General features: G+C 36.1%; 2 protein-coding genes across 2 annotated transcripts; one reads left to right on the plus strand and one right to left on the minus strand.

The window, feature by feature from the left end:
* The first annotated feature begins 14281 nt into the window (after positions 1–14281).
* LOC125407551 (olfactory receptor 2L3-like) lies at positions 14282–15238 on the plus strand. The gene has a single exon (XM_048445174.3). It carries the CDS (start codon positions 14282–14284, stop codon positions 15236–15238), a length of 957 nt encoding a protein of 318 aa, XP_048301131.3.
* Positions 15239–18751: 3513 nt separating this feature from the next.
* On the minus strand, positions 18752–19690 carry LOC125407550 (olfactory receptor 2L13-like). Its single transcript, XM_048445173.3, has one exon. It carries the CDS (start codon positions 19688–19690, stop codon positions 18752–18754), a length of 939 nt encoding a protein of 312 aa, XP_048301130.1.
* Between the last annotated feature and the right edge of the window lie 4497 nt (positions 19691–24187).

The raw sequence follows: 24187 nt of genomic DNA on the forward strand, positions 1-24187 counted from the left end.
TTCACAAAACATTCAGGAAATCTGGGACACAATAAAAAAACCAAATCTAAGAATAATAGGGATTGAAGAAGGAGAAGAACTGCAGATCAAAGGCCCAGAAAATATATTCAACAAAATTATAGAAGAAAACTTTCCCAACCTAAAGAACGATATTCCTATGAAGGTTCAAGAAGCATACAGAACACCGAATAGATTGGATCAGAAAAAAACATCCCCGCGTCATATAATAATCAAAACACAAAACATAAATATTAAAGAAAAAATTTTAAGAGCTGCAAAGGAAAAAGGTCAAGTAACTTATAAAGGTAAACCTATCAGGCTTACACCGGATTTCTCTATGGAAACCATGAAAGCCAGAAGATCCTGGATAGAGGTACTGCAGAAACTAAGAGACCATGGATGCAAACCCAGACTAATATACCCTGCCAAGCTACTGTTCACTATCAACGGAGAAAACAAAATATTCCAGGATAAAAACAAATTTAAACAATACGTAGCTACTAATCCAGCCTTACAGAGAATATTAGAAGGAAAATCACTACCGAAGGAATCCAACATTCCAAACACGGCCTACAATAACTCGAACATCTAGCGACCATTCACAAGCACAAATTAAAGAAGAAAAACACATATACTCTACTACCTAACAAAAAAAAATGACCGGAGTCAACAACCACTGGTCATTAATATCACTTAATATCAATGGACTCAATTCACCTATAAAGAGGCACAGACTTAGAGATTGGATACGAAAACAGGATCCAACATTCTGCTGTTTACAAGAAACACACCTCAACCACAAAGACAGACACCTACTCAGAGTAAAGGGTTGGGAAAAGGTTTTCCAAGCAAATGGACCTAAGAAACAAGCGGGCGTGGCCATTCTAATATCTAACAAAATCGACTTCAAACTAAAATCAATCAGAAGAAATGGAGATGGACATTTCATACTCATAACTGGAACAATTCATCAGGAAGAAGTCTCAATCCTGAATATCTATGCTCCTAATATAAAGGCACCCACATATGTAAAAGAAACTCTTCTAGAACTCAAGGCGGTCATCAAACCACACACACTAATAGTAGGAGACTTCAACACTCCTCTCTCACCAATGGACAGGTCAATCAGACAGAAACCAAACAGAGAATTGAGAGACCTATTGGAGGTATTGAATCAAATGGACTTAACAGACATCTATAGAACACTCCACCCAAATAGGAAAGAATATACCTTTTTCTCTGCAGCTCATGGAACCTTCTCGAAAATTGACCACATACTCGGTAACAAAGTAAACTTCCACAGATACAAAAAAATATTAGTAACTACCTGTGTCTTGTCAGATCACCATGGACTAAAATTAGAATTCAACAACAATGCTCCCCCCAGGAAGCCAACAAACTCATGGAAACTGAACAGTCAACTACTAAATCACCCCTGGGTCAAGGAAGAAATAAAGAAAGAAATTAAACTCTTCCTTGAATTTAATGAAAACAAAGACACAACATACTCAAACCTATGGGACACTATGAAAGCAGTGCTAAGAGGAAAGTTCATAGCACTAAGTGCCCAATTAAAGAAAGCGGAGAAAGCACACATTGGAGAATTAACAGCACAATTGAAAGATCTAGAAAAAAAAGAAGCTGATTCACCCAGGAGGTCTAGAAGACTGGAAATAATCAAACTGAGGGCTGAAATCAACAAAATAGAAACAGAGAAAACAATCCAAAGAATCAATGAATCAAAAAGCTGGTTCTTGGAGAAAATCAACAAGATTGACAAACCCCTAGCCAAGTTAATCAAACGGCAGAGAGAGAACATGCAAATTAATAAGATCAGAAATGAAAAGGGGGACATAACCACAGACACAGAGGAAATTCAGAGAATCATTAGATCTTACTATGAAAGTTTATATGCCACAAAGTTGGAAAATGTAAAAGAAATGGACATTTTTTTAGATAAGTACCATATACCAAAGTTGAACCAAGAACAGGTGAACAATCTAAATAGACCTGTTAGTCGCGAAGAATTAGAAGCTGTTATCAAAAATCTCCCTACCAAAAAAAGCCCAGGACCAGATGGTTTCAATGCAGAATTCTACCAGAACTTCCAGGAAGAGCTAATACCTATACTCCTTAACGTATTCCACAATATAGAAACAGAAGAGTCATTGCCTAACTCCTTTTATGAAGCTACAGTTACCCTAATACCAAAACCACACAAAGACACAACCAAGAAAGAGAATTACAGGCCAATCTCACTCATGAACATCGACGCGAAAATTCTCAATAAAATACTGGCAAACCGAATCCAAGAGCACATTAGAAAAATTATCCATTATGATCAAGTCGGCTTCATTCCAGAGATGCAGGGCTGGTTCAACATACGCAAATCTATCAATGTAATCCATCATATAAATAAACTGAAAGAAAAAAAACCATATGATCATCTCACTAGATGCTGAAAAAGCATTTGACAAAATTCAACACCCATTTATGATAAAGGTGTTGGAGAGACTGGGGATACAAGGATCATACCTAAATATAATAAAAGCAATATACAGCAAGCCGACAGCTAACATCAAACTGAATGGAGAGAAACTCAAAGCCTTTCCACTAAAATCAGGAATGCGACAAGGCTGTCCACTCTCTCCATACCTCTTCAATATAGTGCTTGAAGTTCTAGCAATAGCAATAAGACAACATAAGGAGATCAAGGGGATTCGTATTGGAAAGGATGAAGTTAAACTTTCGTTATTTGCTGACGATATGATAGTTTACATAAGTGACCCCAAAAACTCTACCAAAGAACTCCTACAGCTGATAAACACCTTTAGTAACGTGGCAGGATACAAGATCAACTCCAAAAAATCAGTGGCCCTCCTATACACAAAGGATAAAGAAGCAGAGAGGGAAATCAGAGAAGCATCACCTTTCATGATAGCCACAAATAGCATAAAATATCTTGGGGTTACTCTAACCAGGGAAGTGAAAGACCTATTTGACAAAAACTTTAAGTCTTTGAAGAAAGAAATTGAGGAGGATACCAGAAAATGGAAAGACCTCCCCTGCTCTTGGATTTGGAGAATCAACATAGTAAAAATGGCAATTCTACCAAAAGCAATCTATAGATTCAATGCAATCCCCATCAAAATCCCATCAAACTTCTTCACAGACCTTGAGAGAACAATAATCAAGTTTATATGGCAAAACAAAAAACCCAGGATAGCCAAAACAATCTTATATAATAAAAGAACTTCTGGAGGCATTACCATCCCTGACTTCAAACTCTATTACACAGCTACAGTATTGAAAACAGCTTGGTATTGGCATAAGAACAGAGAAGTCGACCTATGGAATCGAATAGAAGACCCAGATATTAACCCACAAACTTATGAACACCTAATTTTCGACAAGGGAGCTAAAGGTATACAATGGAAGAAGGAAAGCATCTTTAACAAATGGTGCTGGCATAACTGGATGTCAACCTGTAAAAAAATGAAAGTAGATCCATATCTATCACCATGCACAAAAATCAAGTCCAAATGGATTAAAGACATCAACATTAATCCGTCCACTTTGAACCTGATAGAAGAGAAAGTGGGAAGTAGTCTACAAGATTTTGGCACAGGAGGCCTCTTCCTAAGCAGGACCCCAGCAGCACAGACAATAAGAGAAACAATGAATAAATGGGATCTACTGAAACTGGGAAGCTTCTGTAAAGCAAAGGACACTGTCAGTAGGACAAAAAGGCTGCCTTCTGACTGGGAGAAGATCTTCACCAACCCCTCATCAGACAAAGGTCTGATCTCCAAAATATACAAAGAACTCAAGAAACTAGGCACTAAAACTCTAATTAACCCAATTGAAAAATGGGGTACTGAACTTAACAGAGAATTCACAACAGATGAACTTCGAATGGCCAGAAGACACTTAAGGTCATGCTCAACCTCCTTAGCGATCAGGGAAATGCAAATCAAAACCACTTTGAGATACCATCTTACACCTGTCAGAATAGCTAAAGTCAAAAACACCAATGATATCCTATGCTGGAGAGGATGTGGGGTGAGGGGAACACTCATCCATTGTTGGTGGGAATGCAAACTCGTGCAGCCACTGTGGAAATCAGTGTGGCAGTTTCTCAGGAAACTGGGAGTCAACCTCCCTCAGGACCCAGCAATTCCACTCTTGGGAATATACCCTAAAGATTCCCGATCATACTACAAAAGCATTTGTTCTACTATGTTCATAGCAGCACTATTTGTAATAGCCAGAACCTGGAAACAGCCTAGGTGCCCCTCAATAGAAGAATGGTTAAAAAAGGTGTGGAACATATACACATTAGAGTTTTACTCAGCGGTAAAAAACAATGACATCTTGAATTTTGCATGCAAATGGATGGAAATAGAAAACGCTTTACTGAGTGAGGTAAGCCAGACCCAAAAAGAGGAACACGGTATGTATTCACTCATAAGTGGATTCTAACCATAATTAAAGGTCTTTGAGCCTATTATTCGTGATCCTAGAGAAGCTAAATAAGAAGATGAACCTGATGAAGATTATTTAGCTATCCACCAGGAGGTAGGAAATAGACAAGAGTCCCAGGTAACCTCGGGTGCATGGGGGGGAGGGAGGGTCGATGGAAGGGGAGAAGGTTAGAGAGAAGGGAGTAGGGGAAGAAAGGGGAAAGCTTGGTTGCCTGGGATGGGGGGGGGAGGGAGGAAGGATGAATATGGGATCAGGGAAGATTATATTTCAACTAAGTGACCAATTTAGGGTTTACAGGAGACTTGATTATATATGGGATCCCAGGTCCAAGGAGAGATCCCCCAGATTGCTCTCTGGACAGAGGAGTGGGTGCCTGAATCGGCCGTGGCCCATGTCCATACTGATGTATATTTTGCTTATCACCATAGATCCTGCATCTGACGAAGGATGGCGATACAGTCGGTGACCCACATTGCAGCACCGGACTGAGCCCCCCGAGGTCCAAATGAGGAGCAGAAGGAGGAAGAACATGAAAAACGAAATCAGTACTGCGAGGGATGCTATCACCCACTGATACAAGGGAACGGATCTGATGAGAGTTTACCAAGGCCAGTTGGACTGGGACTGAAAGAGGACGTGATCTAACCAGACTCTCCGAATTTGGCCGGATTCTCTGACTGTGGCTGACCCGAAGTCTTTCTGAAAAGCCATTGACTATGACACTGGGACCTGTTTCCTCTACATATAATGGATTTTGGGGATCCAGTCTGTTTGGACACTCACCTTCCTGGACCTGGAGGGAGGGGGAAGGAACTGGAACTTCCCACAGGGCAGGAAACCCTGACTGCCCTGGGGGACGAAGAGGGAGGAGGAGGGGGAGTAGGGGGAGTGGGAGGGTGTTGGGAGGGGGGGTGGAAATGGAAACTTTTATAATTTAATAAAATTTACTAAAAAAAAACAAAAAAAATAAATAAATAAATAAAAAGAAAAATTAAAAAAAAGAAAAAGAAAACGCTTTACTGAGTCAGGTAAGCTAGACCCAAAAAGAGGAATAAGGTATGTATTCACTCATAAGTGGATTCTAGCCATAATTAAGGGTCTTTGAGCCTATTATTCGTGATCCTAGAGAAGCTAAATAAGAAGGTGAACCTGAAGAAAATTCAGGTAGTTTTCCTCCTGGAGATTGGAAATAGACAAGAGTTCCAGGTAACCAAGGGTACATGGGGATTTGGGAGGATAGTTAGAAGGGGAGGAGGTTAGAGAGAAGAGAGCAGGGTAGGAATGGGAAATACTGTGGGGACTGGGAGCGGGGGAGGGAGGAAGGATAGATATGGGTTCAGGGAAGAATATATCTCAACTATGGAAGTCAGTTTAGGGCTTACTAGAGACTTGACTGTAAATGGGATCCCAGGTCCAAGGAGAGATCCCCCAGATTGTCCTCTGGACAGAGGAGAGGGTGCCTGAACTGGTCTTGGCCCATAACCATACTGATGAATATTTTGCTGATCACCATAGATCCTTCATCTGGCAATAGATGGAGATAGAGATGGGGACCCACGTTGGAACACTGGACTTAACTCCCTAGGTCCAACCGAGAAGCAGAAGGAAGAAGAATGTGAGCAGGGAGGACAAGATCAGAGGGAACCTTCATCTGGCGATGGATGGCGATGCAGACGGAGACCCACATTGGAGCACCGGACTGAGCCCCCCCAAGGTCCAAAGGAGGAGCAGAAGGAGGAAGAACATGAAAAAGGAAATCAGAACCGCAAGGGGGGCGATCACCCACTGATACAAGGCGACTGATCTAATGAGAGTTCACCAAAGCCAGTTGGACTGGGACTGAACGAGCACGTGATCCAACCAGATTCTCTGAATGTGGCCGGATTCTCTGAATGTGGCTGGCCCGAAGTCTTTCTAAAAAGCCACTGACAATGACTCTGGGACTTGTTTCCTCTGCATATTCTGGATTTTTGGGATCCAGTCTGTTTGGATGCTCACCTTCCTGGACCTGGAGGGAGCGGGGAGGAACTTGAACTTCCCACAGGGCAGGAAACCCTGACTGCTCTTAGGGATGGAGAGGGAAGAGGAGAGGGAGTGGGGGGAGTGGGAGGGTGTTGGGAGGAGAGGCGAAAATGGAAACTTTTATATTTTAATAAACAAAAACAAAACAAAACAAAAGATATTTTCTGTTCTTTCAGATGAACCAACTGTGTCAACGACACCATGTGCAGTAGTCATTGCTTCAAGAGGTTTGCATAATGAAGCTCATTTTTAAAACTGCCATCATTGATATACCTCTTGTAAACCGGTAATTGTGAACAGTTTGCAATGTCTGTAGATTCATCGAACTGGACACTAAACATTGCAAATGGAGCGTATTTAATTTCCTTGAATAGCTGACCAAGAACATAAGCAGACATACCATATATTTTGTGGACAATATTGTTAGATAAGGAAATTACACTCAATTGTGTAAAAATTTGTCTCTGATTATATCTCAAACATTCACTTTGACTCTTGGCAACAGCAAATCCTTAATATTGGCGGGAATTTCATAACTATACTGACTCTGAGTGTCACCAAATATGAAGCTTCAACAGTTGCTACCTTCTGTTTGTGGTACCACCAGTGTCAAGTCTGCCTTTCTTTATTCTATCAGCTTTGCTTATAAAATGGTTGATATTCTTGTTGACAAAACTTGGATGCTTGCTATCAAAATGATGTTTTAGGTTGTTCAGCTTTGTAGATTAGGCCGAAAGAATCTCATAAAAAAATAACACATTCATGTTTCTCAATTCCTGTTGTAATTATTGGGCTAGAACTATACTGTAAAAAATCATCCCATTGCCATGGGATGGGTTTCTAATAAAAATAATATATAATAATAGCTTTAATAATACAAAAGATGATACATGGCAAAGTTCAGTCAATAAAGTTCATTAATATTTCTTATGATCTACCATTCTCTGTGTTATTGTTGCTATTATTTTCAAATACCTGTTGGTATCACCAGGGTAGTATTCATGTTAATCACAGCTGAATACAAAAAAGTAATCACCATCCAGATTAATTTGCCATGGTACACACACACACACACACACACACACACACACACACACACACATATATGCATATGTATTTCAGTATTTGATGATTTTGTAGTATATGATTTTGCATTTACCCAGTAATTTAATTCATGACCTGTCATATATATATGTACATGTACATATATGATATATTTATGTGTAATAATAAAAATTTAAAAAGATTTCATGAATTGAGAGGGAGAGATGGGAGTGGGGAGACATGGAAAATAAATTGGAAGGGCGGAAATGATGTAATTAAACTTTAATTAGAACATAAAAATTTTAAAAAATATTTTAAAACCCCATATATTTTGTGAAACTCTGAGATATTTTGCTACTAGAATAATATCAACAAATGTTTTGAACAGAGAAACCTTTAAGAGATTGCTAAAACTCCTTTCTTGACCCTGACCTAATCCCTAACTCATTAGTAATTTATCCCACAACACAGTGATCTCTATGGATTTTTTCAAGAGAACATACACACACACACACACACACACACACACACACACACACACACACACGCACGGGGAGGAGAGGGAGAGGGAGAGGAAGAGAGAGAGATTGGGGGAGGGAGACTTGTGAGAATTTAAATCTGTTAGGGTTTGCTTAGAATTATAAGTGCACAAATCTCCATGGAAGAAAGAAGTTGCCAAGCACAGGATGGGAGTATGTTCACTGGCTTAAAGTGTACGAAAGTTATTTTGTTTATGCAACTACTGCAGAGTCTCTGTGAGGTACTGAAATAAGGCAAACTGTGATGCTAGAGAGATAAAAATGTTGTGTATTCTAAGCTTGTTTTTACATTTAGTTATCCTATTTATGTTTAAATTCTGGAAAATGCTGAAAGAAATTTGCTTTAGAATTGATTGAAAATTTTCAAATACGAAGTTCAGCACTTATATTTCAGATTTCCTTCACCAAGGAAAAGGAACAGTGACTTTTTTTAATTTGAGTGTGCTTAACACAACATATTATACAAAATCATATATATGGAAAGAGATGTGATGTTATCTTAAATCTCTAACTATATAATTCTGAAAAGAACTGTTGTGATTAATAATACATAATATGAATTAATACCAAAGTTAAAAATACATCCAGTGTATTTACTACAATTTCCTGTATTTATGGTAAAAAATGGTATCATTTATTATAAGTAATATGATGTTCTTGAAATGATATCCATTATAAAGATCCTACAAGTAGTGCTTAACAAAATATATGTTAATGTTTATATGAATTCAAATACAACCTCAAAATTAGAGAGTTTCTGTTTTTAAACAAATCAAGATATTTATGTAAAAACATATTTTGTCAAGAACACTACTATATATTTTGAAAAATAAGAACCATCAACATCACTTATGTTTTCCACAAGAAAAGATGTTCCTAGGCAAGTGCATGTGGTCCTCACATTCATGTTTGTTTCTAGGCATCATCCCTGTTGGCAGTGGGGATTTGTATGGATTGAAATAGTTCATTAGTTAACATTTTAGGAAATGGTGAAGTATTGCATTCAGGCATTGTGAACTTCAGAAACAAATTTAAGTGGAGTCTGAGGGAACAGTGGGAATAATTTCAGAAAAAGAGGCAGTTTGGAAACTAATTCCTGACAAAATTTCTAAGATGGGAAAAGTTAGATTTGTATAAGAGGGCTGCTGATAGACCTCAGCGAAATTCAATAGATTAGTCGCGTTTAAGAAGATCAATTTGCTAACAATTGATACTTTAATTTCTGATTTCATTCTTGGGATCATATAAAATATTTATCAATGAGTTCAGGGTTATAGGGTTCCCAGGGTAAATTTATTGTAACTTGGACATTATTTTATTTATACAAACTGTAAATTATAAAGCATTCTCATCTATAATATACAAGATATCTAAATTTCTGACAAAATGCAAGTATACTTTAAATAAAATCTTTTATATTAAAATAGCAAGGTAATGGCTAAAATTAATCATCTACGGTGCAAAATTATGGTTTACACACTTAAGACATTACTATAAGTTTATGAGCAATTCATAGGGATATTGCAAATTACATATTTAAATTATTCATTCATTTAACTGAATTTATGAGCCACAAATTTTCCTTTTTCTTCTCTTTTCCTTTAATTTCTCTGTAATCATTAAAGCTTCACTTAAATAATAATGATTCATTAGCACCGTTTAATACCATTAGAAAATTAAGTAGCACAAAAAATTAGATACCAAGTCACTGAACAATATATTTTTATTCACACACACACACACACACACACACACATATGCACACACACACACATATATGTATATATGTGACAAATATGTGGGTGATCATATATAGGTGGTCATGCTGATGCAGATGTTGGTGGCTAACAAATTTCAAATGTCAGAGCTACTACTCAGTGTTAATCTGCCTGAGATTTTCTACATGAATTATCTGTGGATTATCTCATGTAATCTTCCAAATTATTTTTTAAAATTCTACTCATAAATTACAAAGATCCAAAATTAGTATTCAAAATCCAAGTTTGCAATAAAGTAGAACTTTGTTAAGTTTTATTCAAAACTCTGTACAACAGTCTGGTATAATGATGCAGCTCTCACTATGCGGTGGTGGCACATGCTTTTAATCTCAGCACTCTGGAGGCAGAGGCAGGTGGATCTCTGTGTTTGAGGCCAGCCTGGTCTACAAGAGTTAGTTCTAGGACAGGCTTCAAAGCTACAGAGAAGCTTTGGCTCAAAAAAAAAATGAAGATGCATCTCTGTAAATCATCCTTCAATCTGACCAGAATTCAAAGGATGGGTTATAGCCATCAAGTGCTATATACTTATGTAGTATCTAACTATCTATGGATGCTAATTTATCATTTTCAGATTTCAAGGTATTGAATACCAACCTTAAATAGTAAGTAGATGTATGTGATTTGGAAACACATCTGTAGGTCTTGTTCTAAGACTTTTAATTAAAAGAATTAGAGTGCTCATTGTGTATATTCTTTTAAATAATCATAACTTATAATTGTTTGAATAATATAAAAATACCAAAATAACACAAGAGACTGCATATTATTTTCTTTTGTAAAATATATTGTGAAAATGCTGAAGAAATAAGGGATCTCAACATATTTTTTTTTCCAATGAATTGGCTCTGTTCTCAGGAAGGATGGGTATCTCTTGGCTTATGGACTCTCTTCTGGCACGTGGTTAAGAAACTCCTCTTTGTTCTTTAAGATATCTTAGAGACTAGATGAGAGATAATGGCTCAAGTTTATGTGAATGAGGATGGAGATTATTTTGAGGTTCCTGTGTTTAAAGGCATCATCCTATGTTCCTTATATAGCCTCTAGAAGAGCAAATGTGGTCTTCATTCATAAAATTAAGAAAAATGGAGCCAACAGTTCAAATCCACTAAAAGCAGTTTACTTGGTGATCTACATTAAAGTATGAAAAGAAAGAGTCCTAGAAAACTTGCAATAAAGGAGCTCTCTAAAGGGCCCACAAGTACTATACAATTTAACTTTAAAGACTTGCTTCTTTAAAAAAGGAAAAGCACATCTAAAAATGCATATTTTCTATAATTATATGAATAATTGAAGGAAAGCTTTATCATCAGATTTTTTTAAGTGAATACAAGTATTGGAAAAATGGGTATTCTTGCCAGTTGAATTCATAGTAAAATTCTGTCTCAAATAAAAATAATAATGGTTACATTATCTTATAGGTTAAATGACCAAGATTAAAGAAAAACACAATGTGGAGGAGATAAAATGTAGTTTCTAATACTAAATCAATATATTCAGATAGTTTACTCAGGCAGGTATCTGGACGCTTGCCAGTGTGGGGTATATATATTTCTACAGACAGGTCTTCTGCTTCATTGATGCGGTTACTTCAGCACCCTACAATGTTCTTGTCACTGCTGTCTGATTGATTTTTTTCCCCATGTAATGTGCCATGATCTTTCATTGTTAGGGGAATCAAGACAAGTCAAAATCTATTCAAATAATCTCTAAAGAAATGAATTATTGCTATTTTACCTTGAGAAAGAAAGAAGGTAACACAGTTTGATTTGTCATGTAAGCAAAAATATCTTCATTTTTACCTTTGAAACAAGTATCTGGTGGCTGAAAACAATTTTCTGTCAGGTGCAAGTTTTCTTTAAACAATGTCACCTTGTTCACTATTGTCACACAGGAATAAAGAAACACAGTTGATTGAAATAATTTCCTTGACAGTTGGGAGGTGTCTTATCAGTCATTATTTTTTCTTTGTGAGTCTCATCTTAGCATTAAAACGACTTATGGAAGCATTGTTAAACCCTGTAGAAAGCACAAGTGGTGTCAGTCACAATCTTAATCACATTGGTAATTATTAACATTACATTCCAATCAGTCACTTAAAATATCAATATAAACAGCATACTCTAATGTCAGTCTGGGATGCTCATCCAACTACATAGTTGGATGATGAATCCAACTACGGCTGTATAAAATATCTGCTTTCTCAGAATTCCAGTTGTTTTCAGTAGCCACTGGAGACTCCTTTGTTTAGCACAGACTCATAGGTTACACCTTGCTTCTCACACTTTACTTCAGGCTTCGTGCATGTAATAGTATTAGTGCTTTGAAATGATTATGTCTGGAAAATTGTTATGTTATAGCAGCTACAGCCCAAAATGTAAGACAGTACCATAGCTCATCCAGTTGCTGCTCAGGTCAATATTTCACCCTTTTACTTCTGTAATATTTTAAGTCATACACTTGTTTGTGAAGATCAGGTAAAGAGCAAGCATTTCTGGATATCACACCCTTCTCCCCCTCCTCCATCCCAACACAACCACAACTTTCTTTGTGTTTGTTGGAGGCTGATGTCTTTGATCCATCTTCTAAAAGATATTGACATTTCCCATATACGTTGGCAGTATGTACAACACACAGCATCACTGCAAAGCCAGTAGGTATTTGGCTGCAGTTACTTCACTTCTCCTCATGGCTTGTTTTTTTTTTTTTAAATACTTTTATATATACCTATCCCATAGTTTTTTTCTGAAAATTAAAATGATTTTTTTAAAAAAATTTTCTAAATTCTCAAGAGACTGCTTTGTTTAAAAAATAATTTTATTTTCAAAATATAATTTTCTCTTTATATTTCTACATAATATGTATGGTATTTAAACAACAGAGCCATACATTTCAGTTCTGAGGAACTGTTCTGTAATTTGATAATTTCAACCCATAATTATTTTGCATTAGGCATTTTTTGGAATGCTTGTGAATATGCATAAATATACAAGCTTCACACTCCTTTTCTAAACTTCATTTTTATGTTTTATTTCTATTTTTTCTTTAAAATGTCTTCCAATTTACTTTAGATCTTTTCTTGACTGTGTTTGATCAACCCTGCTCATTTTAGTTTCAGGTATTGTTTTTTTACTAGCATTTGTCATTCCTTTAAAATAAGTCATGCATGTGCTATGAACTGAAACTCTCCATGTGCTTCTGAAGATGCTGAATTTTCTGATAAAAATATCAATTTCCCCATCATTTCTAACTTATCGTATGTATGTTTGAGTGTTTATATGTGTATATGTTTGTATATTCTTAAGTGGTTTATCTCCCTCTTCAGTTTACAGATTTCCAGACTTATATTCATTGACCCTAGCACAGACAGACATATTCATGCATTTTCTGGGCTGAGTATGCTAAGCCTTCTGTAGACTGCATTCCTGCTGGAGAAGAACAGCCCATGCTCATGCTCATTCGGAAGACTCAGGATTCTTTCTCCCTCCCATCATTTAGCGGCATGATTCTACTCCATTAACAAGCCTGAAACAAACTCTGAAAAGTCCTGGGTCCTCTTTTGTAGCTATCCCTCTGCTCTGTATGAAATATTTATAAATGTACATCATTCATTGCTTTTTCATTCCAGGTAGCTCTGAGACAGAAAATTCATAAATGTGTGTGTGTGTTTAAATTTCCACCTTATGTTCTAGATAACAGAGAGGGAAATAAGGAATGAAGGAAAAGCAAAGTGCCTGTGAGGCTCTGAGAAGAGACAACACTTGTTTCTTTGGTGGAATGAATGTGATATGTACATGCCCACAGACAGGATCTAGTTACAGTGTTCCACATGTGATTGCATAAGAAGGAAAAAGATGGGCTTGTGTAGTTGGCATTTTTTAATAAGCATTTTTATAGATTTTTAAAGAAATAAGAGCACCCAAGTTTTGAAAGTTCTTGGTTTTCATTAATGTGAAGGGTGAGCATATGAAAGAAATATATTTTTGAATGATCTAATTAATTGTTACTTCTTTGTATGTATCTTAGGTCCAGAGTATGGCAAACAAGAGTCATCCTGAATGGAACGAAAATGTATTCAATTATGGGCCTGTATTTTAGGTATTCACAGTGGTTCCAAAATTGCACTATGAAATCTAATGTTCATGACATCTTATTTTTAAGGAATAAAAATATTTTCTAATGAGGGTGATATGAAAATATTCTTATAGGTTCTCAGGTTTCAGTAAGATATTTTGTTAATATATGTTTTCTTTACTCTAGATTTATATATGAGTTAGAAGATGATTCAAAGTACACTGTTCCATGCTTAGCAGTTATGAGCAATGGAAGTCTGGTGAAATCATGAATCGAATTATTTTATTGTCTTTTATGTAACATTATTGCATATGCTTCTAAGAGAGTCTTAAGGAACACCTGATGGATAGTTATAATCAAACCTTTACAGGTTTTATTTTATTGGGATTGTTCCCACCATCACAAACAGGTCTGTTTCTCTTCATTATCATTGTTCTCATCTTCCTGACAGCTTGGATTGGCAACCTGTCTATGATCCTCCTCATCCTCCTGGAGTCCCGTCTCCACACACCCATGTATTTCTTACTCAGTCAGCTTTCTCTCATTGACTTAAATTACATCTCTACCATTGTCCCTAAAATGGTGTCTGACTTCATATTGGGAAATAAGTACATCTCCTTCACTGGGTGTGGATTTCAGATCTTCCTCTTCTTGACTTTTGGGGGTGCAGAAACTCTTTTGCTGGCTTCTATGGCCTATGACCGTTATGTGGCTATTTGCTTTCCTCTCCACTATGCCACACGCATGAACAAAAGAGTCTGTGTGCTGATGATAATAGGATCTTGGGTGCTGGGGTCCATTAACTCCAGTGCTCACACTGGATATGCACTTCACATTCCTTACTGCCGATCCAGGGCCATCAACCATTTCTTCTGTGATGTCCCTGCCATGTTAACCCTGGCCTGCATGGACACATGGGTCTACGAGTACACCGTATTTGTGAGCACAATCCTCTTTCTTGTGTTTCCATTTATCGGTATAGTGTGCTCTTATGGTCGCGTTTTCCTTGCTGTCTACCGTATGCATTCTGGGGCAGGGAGGAAGAAGGCCTATTCTACTTGTAGTACTCACCTCACTGTGGTAACTTTCTTCTATGCACCATTTGCTTACACCTATCTACGCCCAAGGTCCCTCCGATCCCCAGCGGAAGACAAGACTCTGGCAGTCTTCTACACAGTCCTCACCCCAATGTTCAATCCCATCATCTACAGCCTGAGAAACAAAGAAGTTATGGAGGCACTGAGAAGGATAACTCACAGAATTTGCTTTTCAAAAAATATTGATAAGTTACCTACCTGAGTCTGTGATTTAAAAGGAAGTATACTCAATATTGGTATTTGTCAATTAAATCATAAGAACTGAAATAGTCCAAGAGAGATTAAGGCATTTAGTATTGGGCTCAGTCTTATAAGTGAAAATTAGAAACAAAAATGTCATTCTTTTTTCTTTGCCTCTCAACATTTTTCTTTACCTTTATTTTTGGGACTATAGTATAATTACATTTCTCCCTTACCTTTCCCTCCCTCCAACCCTCCTTTATGCCCCTTCCCACTTTCCTTCAAATTCATAGCTTCTTTTTCTATAATTGTTTTGAAAGCGTATATGCACATGTACATACACACACACACATTTATGTATACCTGCTCATTTGGTATAATTTTACTTGCATTTATGCTTTGGGGCTGATTGTTTGGCACTGGATCACAAAGTAGTGTTCTATTTCTTGGAGAAAGCCACCTCTCCTAGCTCCCGGCTTTGCTTTTTTCCAGTGGTTTTTAGATCTTTGTTGAGGGTTGAAGTCTCATGTGCTTTTACTTGTCCACTTTCATATCTATTAGTGTTTTTGTTCCTCTCATGTTTGGGCAGTCATATTGGTGTCTTTTTGAATGTAACTTCTGATAATACTAGGAGATACAACATCACAAGAAAGTACCTGATGATCTGGGTTCTTTTAATCTTTCTATCCCCTCTTCCACAATGTTCCTGAACCTTAGGCGTAGAAGTATTTTATAGGTATATCCATTGAAGGTAGGCCTTTACAACTCTTCATTTTAATTGGCTTGTGACTTTCTATAGTGGTCTCTATCAGTTGAAAACAGAAGTTTCCTAGTTGGGCGAAGATATATATATATATATATATATATATATATATATATATATATATATATATATATATATATATATAATCTATCTATATATGTTGGCACAAGGATAAATGTTTATAAGTTATTGTTAGGGATTAGGCTGGTTTAGTAAGTTAGCGATTGTAGATTCTCCTCCAATAACCATGATTTTACTAGTACTGAGTAGTTATCTAGGTTTTCCTCTTATAAAGAGGGTCTTACGTCAAATTAGACAGCTATTGGTAACCACCAAAGAATTCATGCCAATAGTATAATCTTAGGGTTTTAATGCTATGTGGCTCATTGATGTTGTCCATAGGCATTATACCTGGGTAGGACTCTTGGTTGCCTCCTTCTTTGGTAAACATTCATGATGCCTTATGCTACCATGAAAATGAGCCCTCAGTTAGGGGACATTCAGGTTAGTTCCAACTCAGGAGTCTTTGAGAGCTGTTTATGAAATGTATGATATCTTTAGCAACAGGTACTTCTATCTATGTGAGGGTGGATAACCAAGGGCAATAGGAATAAGTTGTATGCTTTAGGAGTCTTTTGAGTAGCCCTGGCCGACAACTAAAAAAATGGCTTTTTGTGTCTGATATTGGGATTTTTGTTAGGTGGTCCTTGAATCTTGGAGTGAGTACCATTAACCCAAATGAGAAAGTTCATAAAATATATATCTGTATGTTTTACATGGAAATTATATATTATAGATTTTTATACAAACAGTTGAATATATGATTCTTTGTGGCTTTTCAGACATCCTTATTGTTCTATTTGCTTACCTTTTTTCCGCATTACTTCTCTCCCTCTCCCTAAAGAATTTCCTTTCTATGTTTTATATATATACATATATATATGTATATATATATATATATATATATGTGTGTGTGTGTGTATAAATATACACAATACACACACAATAAAAGATAGGCCAGGAATTTTAAATAAAGCAAGGTAGGGGGTGTATGTGAGAGTTGCGTGGGAGGAAAGGAAATGGAAAATAATTTAATTCTATTATAATCTTACAAAATTAATAAAAATATTAATAAATGAAAACCTTTAAGTAGCAGATGGAGACTACTACAGAAATATACAGCTGGTGAGAATGAAGAGAATAAGTGACCCTGTGGTTCCCACCTGTAAAAGAGACATCTACAAGACTCAGAAACACTGTGAAAATATGGGCACAAAGACCAAGAATAACAAGAGAAGTTGCTGTAAAATAGCAACTTCTAGGCAGAAGAGTAAAGATAGATCCATAAAATCTCAAAAATATGATTGCCTAAAGATGACATATATATAGTGACCATATCAATTGGCATAGTAACATGTTGCATGAAATTTCACAAGGGCTCATCATGACCTGAAGGACTGGAGAGAAGCAATGGCTATTTAGAGAGGGAGAATCAGTTTTCTCCAGTGATAAACCATGCACAGGTTATCCAGGCATAATTTGTCAGTCTGAGACACATGTACATAAGAGCAACACTAGGTTGATATTTATAATTATGAAGAAGAGGCCATAGCTGTTTGATGGAGCTGGAAAGAAGGGTGAGATGGCCTAGATATGTAAACTATAGTCCAAAGGATCATGGTACAAATAAAAGGAACAAATGAGAATTCTCTAAATCATCAATTCCATGATATCATTTTTATTGCTTCAATTCCCATAAATATTCAGCCTGTCACAGATATATTCTAAAATATCTCATCTATATTATAAAGATGTATTAAGTGAAAGATAGTTACATTTACTTATAAGGTATTATATAGTATTTCATACATACATTCATTGAATGATAGAATTAGGGGAATAAGCCAATCTATCCACTGAAGTTTTAAACTTCATTGGAGGAATACCTTCAGCTTTCTCTACTTTGAGATATGAGACATTATGTTTAACTATATTTATCTCACTATGTCATAGCACAACAGGACGTATTCTAGTTAAGAAGAACAGAACTGGAATAAGTATGGGTGTATACAGCTCTTTAAAAAATCTCTGACTTTGTTTTCTTTAAATTTAGGCACATTAGAATAGCACACAGATTATTTTGAAATCTGACCACCTATTGTATCATAGTTCTCCATTCTTCTAATCAAACATCATTTAATAAATATTATATTTTTTAGAGAACAATTATACCTGGGATAAAGTAGTACTTTCTGGTGATTAGTTTTAATATTTTATAGCACTTCATAACTTATATGTTGCTCCATTTCAACACAGTTTCCCATATGGATATGGTCACTTAAAATGTATATAATCAAAGATACAATAGGTTGTAAATATGCAACACACAAAAGATTTTGAATAATGAAAGCAAAATATGTGAGCAAAGAAATAATTATATGCCAAGGTTTTAGAACCAATTTGTCAAATTGGCATAAATAGTATCACATTTACAGAAGCATTTGTGCACTTATAATGCATCTACATCATGTCTGAATAGCACTGCAAATTATTGTTAATATTTCATAATTTTATCATTGGCTATAAAGTTACAAATTAAATAACCACATAGCAATTGTACTAGTATGTAATAATGAATATATTATTTAATCTTAATAAGTAATGAATCACCAGAAATTTTATGATGTGTGTTGCACACCTTACATTTTCAATAGACAGCCCTGCTCTATGACATTCTCCAGGGAAACAGAAAGAAGAGTAGAGAAGAAATAATCAAGTTTTTGAAGAAGAGAATGTCCCAAAGACTCTTGTCATGGCCCCCAGGACCTCTTTATTCCTCAGGCTATAGATGATGGGGTTGAGCATGGGGGTGAAAATAGTATAGAAAACAGCAAGAATCTTATCTTCTGTTGGTGAACGAAGACTGCTAGGTTGAAGATAAGTGTAGGTAAAAGGTGCATAATAAAATGTCACCACAGTTAAGTGAGTTGAACATGTAGTGAAGGCCTTTTTCTTTCCCTCTTTTGAGCGCATGTGAAAGACAGCAAAAATGATCCGTCCATAGGAAGCTGTGATGCCAAGGAAAGGAAACAGGAGGAAAACAAAGGTGCTCACAAATATCATGTACTCGTACACCCAAGTATCCATACAAGCCAGGGGCAGCATGGCTGGGACATCACAGAAGAAATGGTTAATGGACCTAGAATGACAGTAAGGAATATGAAGGGCATAGACTGTATGTGCTAAAGAGTTGATTGAACCAAGTGTCCAGGACCCGATAATCATCTTCAGACATGTCGTTTTACTCATGCGAGTGGGATAATGAAGAGGGTGGCAGATGGCAACAAAGCGGTCATAGGCCATGGAAGCCAGGAGCAAGCCCTCAGAACATGACATTGTCACAAAAAAGAATGATTGTACTCCACATCCCAGTAAGGTAATGCTTTTCTGGCCAGAGAGGAAATTATATGCCATCTTGGGAACAGTGGTAGAAATATACATCAGATCCATGAGAGAGAGCTGACTGAGGAGAAAGTACATAGGGGAATGGAGTCTGGGATCCACACGAATGAGGTGGATCATTGTTGAGTTGCCAAACAAAGCCAGGGAGAACACAAAGATGATGAGCAGCAAAAGCAGAAGACCTGTTTGGTTTTGTGGAAGCAGTCCTAACAAAATGAAGTCACTTGAGCTCTGATTCCATTTCTCCATGGAAATGTATTTCTTTTTCTTTCTTGTAAAAAAACCCTAAAAGTGAAATACATTGTCATATGACATAGGAAAAGAGAATAAATAGGAATTGGCTTGTAGTGAATGCTTGCATTGAATTGTTCACCCTCCAGCATTGTCTTTCCATTGTACTTGTTTTGAAATTCCAACTGAATATTACTTTCCCCTTACTTCTGGCCACAGTTTCAATTCAAAGGTAGTGGCAACATGAATAAGATAGCTAATGTATTTTGTATTAGTAACTCCACATGAGCCTGTTGTTCAACATATTTGAGTACAGACTCTGTTTCCCCAATGTCTTCTTGTCTGCTATCCTCTGCAATACTGTCATTACTGGCCATGCTTCCTCAACTGGTCCTATAATATACATATCCGATATTTCAAAAGTCAAACAAGCAAAGAGTAGTTTGAGGCAATTAGTCACATACAGTAACAAATGCATGGCATTTCATGTGCCTATGCTGAGCACAAATACATTTGAAAAGGAGATCTTGTTAAAGAAAAATGGGAGTGAGCTTTTATAGTTAAGTAATCAAGAAATTCTGATAATGAGGGATACACAGGAAGGAACATGATGGATAAACAGGACTACTTCTAGTCACACAGGAAAAATGAGAAGACAAGTAGCCTGTGTACTCTTACTATTTTTTTAAATATTTGTGTCTTGACAGATAAATATAAAGCATAAATAAAAATCATCACCACTATAATAATCTCATGCCTTCAAAAAATATTCCCTGTTTCTAGATTCTTCTACAGGTATTATGTAAACATGCCTTTTTGAAGTTCCTTACTTTTAGGTCATTTCTCAGTGGTTCATAAACAGACTGTGAAGACAGTAATAGTAGTAATTATTTTGTTTCCAAGGTTATAAACTGTCATTTTGGTAGATAATATTATGAAATGGCTATTTTTAAGCAGCTATGTACCTGGGACTTAAAGATTTACAATTTTGGACTATGAGTCAAAGCCTAAGATCTTTCATTTCTTTCCAGACAATTTCTTTACTGGATTTGTACCTTATTTAACACAGAGAGACATGGGAAGAACCATATTCTTGGGTACACTTCAACTTGAAAATATACCTGTGACTTTCCACAGATATAATGATAGTATGCCCCTATTCAAAAAGACGTGAAGAGTGTAGAGTTGTTTAAAATTTGCCATGAAAAACCCAATTATGCAGGAGTGGAACAAATGCAGAATGCTAGATTAATTTTGCCAAAACTACAGGTGTATATACACACAACAGGAATACATAGTTATCAAGAAATCTACATATCAGAAGACCAAAGAGGAAATTGTCCATAAGTGCCTCTACTTTAAAAACACCCTAGGACACCCACAAACATGAAACTCAATGAATTGTCTGCATTCAACATATATCAGGCCCTCAAGAAGTATCAATCTCTTTGTTCCATTTAACATCTTAGCTTTTGAAAAACCTAAATTCCATAAAAATTCAGCCACTTATTTATGATCATAACTTTCAGAAACAGTACATTGTAGAACTCAAACACATTTATTTTGTAGCTCTTGCATTTTAAGCTCACTTTCCTTTTCAAATTGATTATGAAAATTCATATTCTCTATCTAGGAGAAAAGAATTCCTCATGACAAGAAAACTATACTAGAACCTCTCATCTGGACTCACCTGGTCCAAAGGTCTTCTATTTGTGTTTATGAGAGAAAGTACATTTACAATGACATTGTTGACTGACGACAGTCTGTTGTTCCTAGGAAGGTTTCAACACACCTCTCTCTTCACATAGACAATCAAATATACCACAAGATCATCTTTCAGCATAACAGTCCTACCTCAGTCCAGAACTTGCTTTTTCTTTTTAGTGTTTACCAAAATTCCTAGAAATAAATTTTCTAAAACTATTTAATATTTATCTAATTTATGAAGAAATCAGAGAGAATTTTGTTTTCTCTCTTGAAATAGTCTCACTGCTTGTTAAGAATATCTTTATTTACTAATTATAGGTTTGAGTGAAACTCAAGAAAAAAGTCACTTACATTTTTCACTTATTATAATGATGTAAGAGAGAATGGCAAATTCTGTATGTTATATGCAGAATCTTGAATCACCAAGCCTTAGATAGTCCTCTTTTTGTTCTAATTGATCCCTGATGAGTAAGTCTACAGAGACAATGCTTTGGCCATTTTTCTTGGCTTGACTGGTCTGAGATAGCTCAGTTCTGAACTTAGAGAAATAAATAAATGACAGTCTTCTCTCCTGCAATAACAAGATGACTAAAAATAGACTAAGGAAAGGTGTATGTACAGAATTATTACAGAATATGACTTGTGAGTTGTAGGGATGTTAGGCAATATGTATCATACTCTATCATTTAAAAAAATATGAACACAAAAGGGTTATGCAACTGATATACTGAAGCATTCTTCTAGAAAGAAATTGTGTGGTAAATGTCACAGGTCTTGTGACTATATGAATTATCAGATTCAATTCAGATCGACAGATTCAGTGCTAAGAAAGCAAGTTTGGCAAATTTCATTGCAAATGAAAACTTGTAGACAAATATTTAAACATTCTATTATTTGAGAAACAGTCTAGGAATAAACTAGAACATATGCCAACTGATTGCATGTGTGTATACAGAAACAGAAATCAGTAGAAATGAGGATTTTATTATCCTGATCAATCTACATATTGGTAAAGTAGATTAGTGAACATTTAAAGCTGCTTGAGATATTTATGTTCAAGTTCATATATTACTAAAATAGATGAGAGACTATTTTCTAATAGCAGTGTACTTAATACATATCACTAACTAATATGACTAAAATGTTATGTATAAACCTTTACTAATTGGTTTCACATCTTTAAATATAGTAGTAGGAAAGTAGGAATGCATGTAGACATTTATTTTTGTTCCTCCATCTGCACGGCATGCTTTGTTTTGGATGTAGTAACAGTATACAACATGATCTGTGGCTGATTCTACTAATTGTACTTTTGCATGGGACTCATCTTTTTCACCCTTGCTTTCTCATTTCTTCTCAATTAGACCACACTCCCAACATATAAACATTTTTCTTAGCTATAATTGTGGCATGAAAGAAAGAGTATTTGGCTTTTGACTGTGCAGCCTTTTCTATGTATAGAGGTATAAGCTAACATGATAAGTTGTAAAGGTGGTAGGAGGATTGTGAATAAAGAGTTTTGACAGCTGTGATCAACAAGATAATGAGAAAAACAATTTTCCCTAGCATGGTTTATCTATTATAGAAGGTACATGGAATGAGAAAGAAATCCTTTCCAGTTTCGTAGAGACAACTGGATTTTGGTGTTTAGGGTAAAGTGGTTCTTCTGAGAAGACTTTATCAGCACAAGGATTTTGCACAGGTCATATCCTGGTTAAGAGATAAAACTGCGGATCCCGGGGTTTAGAGGGAGAGGGGCAGAGAATTGATGTTGCATAAATGTATAACAGTGACGAGATGAATTGTGAATAATATGAAAGAAAACAGAACTAATAATGATAAGGTTTTGAAATAAGCAAATACAAATGGGCTCATTTTAGAATGTGAATGTTTTTCTACATATTTTCACTTCATGTAAAATATTTTTTCTTTATTGATACTTTTCTTTTGTATATTACTGACTGGTATTTAATTCAGTGAAAGTTTTATTTTTATGTAACCCAGACTGGTCTTGAACTCTGTGCCTTCTTGTTTCTTCCTCCTAATTGCTCAGGTCCTGAACTTAGATTTATACCTTGGATAATGTTGAAATTATTTGCGAAGGTGGAAATTATTTGTGATGGTCACCAACAATTCAGTGAAGATGATTTTCTTTTTAGAGAGCTAAAGGCTGAATAGTTTGACATAGTCTCAATAAGATCAAGAACAAGATAAGAAGTGACACTCTCTTCTATCATATTCACTGTAGTACTTAAAGTTCTAAATACAGAAAAAGAATTCCAAGCATCCTTATTAGCAGATGGCATGATTCTATATAAAAGAGACTCTACAGACTCCACCTAAAGCTCCTACAGATTGTAGGAGCACTTCATCCAAAGTATACCAATACAAAATCAACATACAGAAATCAGTAGTAGTTTCGTATACGAAATAGTTAATAACCAAAAAGAAACCAGGAAAGCAATCCTATGGTAATAAGTAGACTTACAAAATTTTTTTCCCATTTTTTTATTTTTCCATTCAAAAATTTGCACTTCTTCCACTCCTCCCATTCCCCTTCTGTTCCCCCACTCACCTGTCTCCCTCCTTCTCCCTCCTTAAAAGAGGGCAGGGTACCTGCCCTGTGGGAAGTCCAAAGACCTCCCTCCTCCCTCCAGGCCTAGGAAGGTGTGCATCCAAATAGACTAGGGTCTCAAAAAGCCAGTTCATGCAGTAGAAACAGGTCCCAGTGCTATTATCGATGGCTTCTCAGTCAGTCCCCATTGTCAGTCACATTTAGAGAGTCCAGTTTGATCACACACTCATTCA

Source organism: Myodes glareolus, chromosome 2 (genome assembly GCF_982192425.1).
Source record: "Myodes glareolus chromosome 2, mMyoGla1.1, whole genome shotgun sequence".
Taxonomy (NCBI): Eukaryota; Metazoa; Chordata; class Mammalia; order Rodentia; family Cricetidae; genus Myodes; species Myodes glareolus.

Excerpts from the sequence above, each read along its gene's own strand:
- LOC125407551 (XM_048445174.3), top strand. The coding sequence starts at position 14,282 with ATGGATAGTTATAATCAAACCTTTACAGGTTTTATTTTATTGGGATTG.
- LOC125407550 (XM_048445173.3), bottom strand. The coding sequence starts at position 19,690 with ATGGAGAAATGGAATCAGAGCTCAAGTGACTTCATTTTGTTAGGACTG.